This window comes from Solanum pennellii, chromosome 12, assembly GCF_001406875.1.
Source record: "Solanum pennellii chromosome 12, SPENNV200".
Taxonomy (NCBI): domain Eukaryota; kingdom Viridiplantae; phylum Streptophyta; class Magnoliopsida; order Solanales; family Solanaceae; genus Solanum; species Solanum pennellii.
The window spans coordinates 64,129,095-64,137,192 of record NC_028648.1 but is presented as its reverse complement, the minus strand read 5'-3'; the positions used below and the strand labels follow the sequence as shown (position 1 = coordinate 64,137,192).

Here is an 8,098-nt window from a genome sequence, read left to right as displayed (position 1 = left end):
TTTAATCCACGAACCGTCTATTGGGGTCGTCGACTACAGCCGCATTTTTGGAAAACTTTTCTTATTTTAATTTATTTTAATTTAGGATAATGTTTTCTAAAAATAGGGTGTAAAACCTCGTTTTGGGGTTTGATTCTATTACTTTTCATAGTTTGTTGTTGGAGATTGGATTCTTGTAACTTTAGCATTAATTCAAATTTCCGGATTTGGTTTTGAAGTGATTTCTTGTTGTTTCAAGTTGAATTTCTGGATTTTCTTTAAATTGGTCAAAGTAAGTTCATGATTTATTGTGTATCTACTATGAATTGTGTTTTTCTATACATGATTAACTATATTCAAAACTAGGATTGTGGGAACCATGGGTGATTAACAAAGTAAATCTAGCTTAATAACAATTCTCAAATAGGTTATTGCATGCATTGATAAATCTTTTGCTTAGAAGTTTTTTTAACGAGTGAACACGTTAGAACTCGCCTTATGTCTACTTGCCGGACAAAGGAGGTAGTTAATAGGAAAAGAATTATCAACATAGATTTAGTGAGATACCATCTAATAGGCTAGTCTCGATTGGTACGAAGTAATAACTAAGTCATACATCGAATATGATGTTTAATATGAAGTAAAGGTAAGGGTTAGTAGCTTAGACACACGTAGCTGGACCAAGGTACGGGGTGAAATTCTCTAAATGTCAGACCAAGAATTTAGAGATACCTAACTTATCACTTTGCATGGAAAATACTAGGGAAGAATTTTGTTATAGCTAGGAATACGACGTTATGAACCTATAGGGAACACATATACCCTAGTTTCTCTCACAACTTGATAAAAACTAAATCTTTACTCCTGTTACTTGTTTTACTTAGAGATATTCAAGAATTTTGTTTCAAAATAAACCTTTAATTACCTGTTTTCGGAAAGAACTTGACTAAATAGAAGTATTGTACATTGAAGTTAAGTCTAAACTATTTTCCTCGTGGGATCAACCCCAACCTACTAGTTGAGTTCTTTACTTGATACAATCGCTTATACTTCTTTATGGAGGTGTAATTTGAGCGTATCAGTAAGTGGTGGAATAGGACGTCATCTATGTATTGCACAAATAGGCATTTGGAGGGAGTCTTGGTGTGTCCTTGTAGTGTTAATGAATGAATGGTTTCTATATTATGTTTAATGAAGCAAGTTGGTCTTATGTATAATGTTAAGGAAGGTTATAGGACTTGTTGAATGTGATGTGCCTAGTCTAGGGTGGTTCCAAAGGAGCACTAAGCGGGAGTTAGTAGAATAGGATGCTTCTTTCACATTGTACTAATGTAACTTAGAGTTATTCTGGGGATGGTCTTTATGTGATGTTCTTAAATGCATGAATCTAGTATCTCTAGTAATGAATAGACTTGTTATGTTGTGATGGAAGGGCAATGTCCTTATCTTTGGTAGTCTTAAGGAGTGTGTAATGAAGAGGTTGTATGGGCGGTCTCTTTATGTGTTAAGTAGGTGGGTCTTAGGATAATTTTGGATAAAAATCCAAAATGGTCAATGGGTTACTTAATGAATATGGTCATATGTTGAGAATTAAGGGAATATTACCTTGTATGTTGATGATTGACTTGTATGATGTCTTTTACACTTGGTTCATGAAGTTTTTATAAAAATAGCATGAAAAATATATTTCACCTAAAATGTCCTCTTTAAAGCATGCTTTTGCATGATTGCAATACTTAGTGCTTAATTGTATTAACTTCATATTCTTCTCTATTTGTACAAGTGTAGGTGGTGGAAAGTGAGGATCTTAGAGTTGAAACTTGAAAATTATATTGTTCTCTCAAGACTCGTGGAATGATCTCATATGTTCGAGGGTATGGATGTTATGTCTAGTTTTCTTTCATTATGAATTTGTGTAAGACTAGTATATTTCTTTCAGTGTAAGGGTTGTGATCCAATGAGAATGAGATGTGTCTGAGATGGCTTGTGATGAGAATTCTTTCTTCTTACGTTTTATAAAAAAGTTTCCTTATTGACTTTATTGTGAAAAGTTTTAATTCTGCACTACTTTTCATACCTATGTGATGAATGAATGTTAAGAGGCTTGTATAAAACCTCTTCGAGGTTGAATACGTCCGTTACAACTAGGGGGTGCTCTCGGGTCATAACAGATTGCCAATGGAAGCAGGAATAAAATCAGAGAATTGACATCCATAGAGGGACAATCTTTTCATTGATCTGAATGTACCAAGTGGATCACGCAGCTCGCTAGAGATGCCTGTGAACGAAACATTCAACTCCATTTAGGCAAATGGGTTTAGTATTTGGGTTAGGTTTTTAGACGGGTCGAAACATGGGTTTAAAATGGGAATGGGCCATTTTTAAAAAATTGGGTTAATTTGAATCAATTTGGGAATAAATAGGAGGGTATAAATGATGAAATTAGTAACTGTAGGGTAAAAATGACTTCATTATAACGGCAAGGGTATCATTAACTAATGAACCAAAGTTAGGGTATTTTTGACTCTACCCACTTGAATTAAAACGGAATTGAAGAGACAGAAAAATATTTTTAGAATAGTAATTGTGTCAAATTGGTAAGAAATATCCTTAATGGTAGGAAACATATGAATTAGATAATAAATTATTACTCCTAAAAAATTAGCATCAAAATTTATTAAGTTAACGATTGAAAGCGTGATAAGCATCACTAAAGATATTGCAAATTGGGCGTTTTCATTGAAACTCGCTGATAGGATCGATAACGTTTTTGGTTTAGATAAAACAACCACGACTGAAGAAAGAGAAAAATATTTTTGCAATAATAATTGTATAAATGGTGTGATTGTATTAAATAAGAAAGAAAACAAAAGAATATTCAATTTTTTTAAAAAAAAATGTATCCAATTATAATTGTGATGGTATAGTCATAATTCAAGTGGAATGAAATGTGAAGTGACAAAATGCTATTCCCCTTCAGTACATATCAAGCATATGACATTTCTCTATCTTTGGGCACACTTAGTAGAAACTTAAATTTGTTCAGACAGTGTTGACTGAAAATGATGAAAAATCAGTGAAGAGTAGTATTTTTGCGTAGTAAAACAGCAATTACACATCCACACGTCCATGTAAATGTGTATGCATTAAACACAGATATACAGCAATTAACTGAGCTATTCAACCGTGGAAAATATCTAGTCGAAGGATCAGTCAGTGATCAAAGCAGATAATATCTATGGGGATGATAAAATGACTAAGTGCAATGGACATGAGCATTATAACTTGCCCAACCTCGAAATTGCATGACAATATACAGCTTCAATTCAAGTGGAGGGATGGGTTTGCATTCCAGAAATGTTAAAATGGCCATTTCTACTGACTTCTTCATTGCAGAAGACATAACTGGATATGCGACTATGATGACTGAAATGTAGTGTGTCCATCTATTTAGGTGCTAGCTTTATTGGGCAGATTGAGAACGCGACACATCGAGCAGCTTTTGCCAGCATGAACCGTTCATTTTCTGTCAATGGCCTTTCAATCACCTTCATAATATTTGCGTCCTAATTCAAATTTATCAGGAAAAGAGACATGCTACATCATTAGTAAAACAGAATGTCGCACTATTTTATGCTTAATCGGGCAAGGATATTAATGAGAAAATGTATTCATATGTCTTTTTTTAAGGGAAGGATACAAAATTTAACTGACCTTCTTTTGCTGTGGTATCAAAGGCCTGACACTGGCAACATCACCAACAACAATTACATTATTGAGACTTCCCCTTTCATCTCTTTCAGTTGGTGAATTGGTTGAATGCCTCCAATTTCCACAAATAATGTACTTATATAGGTACCTGATAAACAAACATAATACTTCATACACAACAAAATATACCATAGAGTAAAAACAGGAAAATCAATATTAATATCCACAAAGGAACAACTTCAGGAAGGAAAAAGAAGCAGAAGGGTGATCTTTAGATTTGGAAAGGTTGAGGGGACAAAGACAATTCATATTGGATAAATGGAACCATGTAAGGGAGATTCCAACTGACAACATTAGCCATTTAGCCTATGGCATGCAGGGCTACAAATTTAAAGTGGAGAGTCACTTTAGTGACAAGAAGAATGTAGCTAAAACGAAGTCACTTGTTTCAGGAAAACGTATTAGAAAAGGAGAATTCAACACTCCACACTTAAGAAGGAAATCATTATAAAAGCTTGACAATCGCCATGACATGTATGGCTGACAGGAAGAGGCGAAACTTACTTTCCTGGTGAAAGTCTAACTTCAGCCTCAAATCTTGGACCAACTTTGTGGACTGCCTGAATTGGTTCTTTCCAGTTACCTGTAAAATCTCCAACCAAGTAGACATCCTCCCCCTGTTCAAAAATTTCATGCAAAGAGATACTTACAAGTAAATACCCCAATTTAAAATGAATATGGAAGCAGACAACAGTGTAACACCGAGTATCAACATCCATTCCAAGAATCAGTTTTGACCTTTGAGGAAAGGGTCAACAAAAGAGTGCAACATAAAATCTGGGTTCAGTTTCACTGCTGATTTTCTTATACATACAAACATCTGAGGATATCACCAACAAGCACATGGAGATGATAAAATTGATTACCTTGTGCCCATTCCATACAAATGTTACGGCATGTGTTGCAGGCCCATCATGTGCACCATTTTCTACCATAGCTATGAGATCCCATGTTGCCCAGGCAATGGCTGATCTGCGACCAATATGCTTTGGATTAAGTAAATTGAGAATGTTCATTGTAAGAAAGGCCAAAGAAACAAGAGATAAGGTAGGGATCATGATGGTGAGCTTAATAAGATGTTATGTCTGCATATGCAAAATGATAACAGCAAACTTTCAAAATTATGATATTTTGTATACATCAGCTGTCTTCCAACCTATATTGCTCAGACTCTCCAAAACTGATGTTGCACCGGTGTCGGATCCTTCAAAAATACACTACGTTTGGAGGATAACACACATCCATCGCCATTTATAAAGAGTCTGAGCAACATTGCTTCCAACACTCACCTGCTCATGTGGTGTACTAATACCCATGTTTTACTATTTTAGAATCCAATGAAGTTCGATTAGAATACCTTTAATTCTGCCCACGGTAGGGTAAGACAAATGAAGCCCTTAGCTCAAGCACCTAAATACTAAAGGCCCCAAAAATATGAAGTATTGTATATATAGCATATAATTTATGTTAATATTAACAAAAAGATGTCTAATCTTAATGTTTATTAAAATTTTTGGTAGAGGTTGTCCCATTAGGTGAGTAAATAAGACAAATCTTCCCTTATTAAATTAACTACTATAATTACCTTCTTATCAATTCTAATTTTACATCCTGTTTATGATGATTTCCCCAAGGTAAGTGTCCCAAAAGGCTTGAAACTCAGAGGATAATGGGCTTACCCATCTACCTTTTTCCACTTAAATACCAGACTTTTATGTATGGGAGAGTTTGATATCATGACGTGCACCTAGCCCATAGTTACATATTGCCCTCTCACCACTAGATTAAAACAATGTGGCCTATCTACCTTTTTTCCACTTAAACACCAGACTTTTATATATGGGAAAGTTTGATATCATGACGTGCACCTAGACCATACTTAAATATTGCCTCTCACCACTAGATTAAAACCATGTGGCCTTCTTTTGTATACATTATCATATGGATTTTTATACTTTATTTTTATGAGAAAACTCTGTCTTTTAAATATATTTTCGTTTTAAGACATCAAGTCTGTTGACCCTCCCCTGATTATGTCCTTTGTAACGTCATACACATGCAAGTACTTATCCAGTCAAGGCCTCCCCTAAAGTAAAGAATGGAACTGAAGATATATGAGAATTGGGAGAAGAACCTGTAAGGCTTGCATGAATGCAACCCAGTGACAATATTATAGGCTGCATGAAGAGAAGTATCTGTCATCCAATGTAGATAAGCTACTACACAAGCAGGGGACCTATCAAAACCAGTTGTACAAGTCACATAGACTTTGTGGTTTTTCTTCAATAAGCGTAGAAGAAGACCAACACAAAAAGGAAGTCTCTTCCTCATGTGAAATGAATCTCCTTCCCTGCAAAAGAAATTAATATGCAGAAGGATTACATAGTAAAACCCGATGTAAAGGAATAAGATCATGCTCATTAATTGTAATCTCAATATGCAAAGAAGATTGTGATAAATGTAAAACTTCTGAAGAGGAAATGATGCATCTATACAGGCATCACCATCACATTTCCAATATAACAAAACGATAGACTTCTCTTAAAGAAGTAAAAAGATAAGAACAGACTGTTAGCTCATTGACGAAACTTGCAATTCAAAAAGTAAGCCATTTATTACCTTATGGGATAGTTGATCATAAGGATATTAAACCTTTGGCACGATTCATTGATTATTTTTTTTTTATAAAGGGCCCGCCCCTCTACCCTTCTCCACTTAAATACCGGACTTCGCTTTGCATTGTGTGAGGCTTGGACCTGCGACCTAAGTGACAAAACCTCCACCTTTTGCCACCTTCTGTGCGATTCATTGATTAGGTTGGCATTATTTCTCCAATTTTCAGCCTCGACCCCAGTCTGAAAATTCACCACAGCAGTGATCCCCTGATGCAGATACTCATTGGGTTAGTTGTAAGTAACTGAACAAGAAACAATTATCCTGATGCAGATGTCTGAGTTAGTGTAAGCAAATGAGCAAGCAATAATTAATTCTGCAGAGGAACACTGCATAATGTGTCTCCATATCATATTAAGATAAACACTAGTAAATATGTTGTCAGTACATCCATAAGCATTCCAGTTTCCACAGCTTTTGCTTGTCATGTATATTGATTTCATAATCAACTACATGTGTCCCAATTTTGATAATCAAACTCGCTTATATGGTCTTGGGTTCTTGGCCAACCATACATATTCATGAAAACCACAGCTGCAGGCCATTTGCAGGCTGAGTACTTCACCATATAAAACCATTTATGTACTTTATTTATATATACACACTCATTGTTTCTGTTTGACCTGCTACTAGGATTGGTTAAAGATAGTCTCAGTTAGTGTGCAAAATCAAAATTCTATATGGATTGGAAAAGCTAGAGATATATCAGTTGTATATACTTGATGAAATAGAAAGGGAAAAAATAAATTATTTCAAGCCACAATAGCATAGCTGCACCACATCTGTACTTTTTACATGTGAAATAGAAAGGGAAAAAATAAATTATGTTCAACCCACAAAAGTAGAGCGTAGCCTCACCGCATCTGACAGCATTTCCACATGTGATTCCTTTTGTATACACGATCCCACATATATTTGTTCAGTAATCTGGCGAATACCCAGCGATTTTACAAGTGTAACGTCCATATACTCATTCAAATTCATGTTGAAAGGTGAATGAGACATAACAGAAATCGGCCGATACTGTCGTCGTTTAACTGCCGAACTAGCGGTAAACCGTCCATCGAAAACCACACATTTCTGCAACCTGTAATCAGTATCGTTGAAAACCCTGCAATTTGGAAGTTGTAGTGAACACATTTTCAAACAACAATGTGATTGATTATAGTGTAATTTTGTGCCAAGGACATGGAAGAAGATGATTATATGACAGATTTAGCTGCAGAACAAATGCCGTTACGCACATTACCCGCAACGAGACGTGCCTCTCCTGACCTTTTCTATTTCACACTAAATACAAATATCAATCACTTTAAATATACGACTCTCTTTCTACATGTCTCTCATATATTTATTTCACGACAAATAGGGTTCTACATGATCAGTTTATTTTTATGTATTGTCGGATTATTTGGTTTTTAAATACCTTAAATCAATAACTGTTATGAAACTATATGAAATTAGAAGAAGAAGAAAGTAGGGAGAAGAGAAAAGATTTCTTATTTCTCTTGAAATATATTTAGAATTTATAGATCTTTCACAAATCTTATTTACAACGAAGGAAAACCCTTTATTTATAGGGAAAACCTTACTTAGTCCCCAAGTAGGATTCCTAACCATATCCTACAAGGACTCCACATAATTAGACATTCACTATAACACAAATATGTTTATA

General features: G+C 35.0%; 1 protein-coding gene across 3 annotated transcripts; it reads right to left on the bottom strand.

Moving 5' to 3' along the window:
- Window positions 1-3,008: 3,008 nt before the first annotated feature.
- Window positions 3,009-7,783, bottom strand: LOC107005569 (phosphoglucan phosphatase LSF1, chloroplastic-like). Of its 3 annotated transcripts, none has more exons than XM_015204202.2 (8): window positions 7,673-7,783; window positions 7,282-7,534; window positions 6,370-6,632; window positions 5,885-6,100; window positions 4,617-4,722; window positions 4,255-4,367; window positions 3,694-3,838; window positions 3,009-3,545 (listed from the first exon to the last, which is right to left on the bottom strand). In XM_015204202.2, the coding sequence occupies exons 2-8, from the start codon at window positions 7,426-7,428 to the stop codon at window positions 3,426-3,428; spliced, it is 1,110 nt and encodes a 369-aa protein (XP_015059688.1). In that variant the 5' UTR covers window positions 7,429-7,534; window positions 7,673-7,783; the 3' UTR covers window positions 3,009-3,425. The 3 variants fall into 3 exon arrangements, with proteins under 3 accessions (XP_015059688.1, XP_015059687.1, XP_015059686.1); XM_015204201.2 differs by having other exon boundaries at window positions 7,668-7,757; XM_015204200.2 differs by having other exon boundaries at window positions 7,282-7,726.
- Window positions 7,784-8,098: the final 315 nt, after the last annotated feature.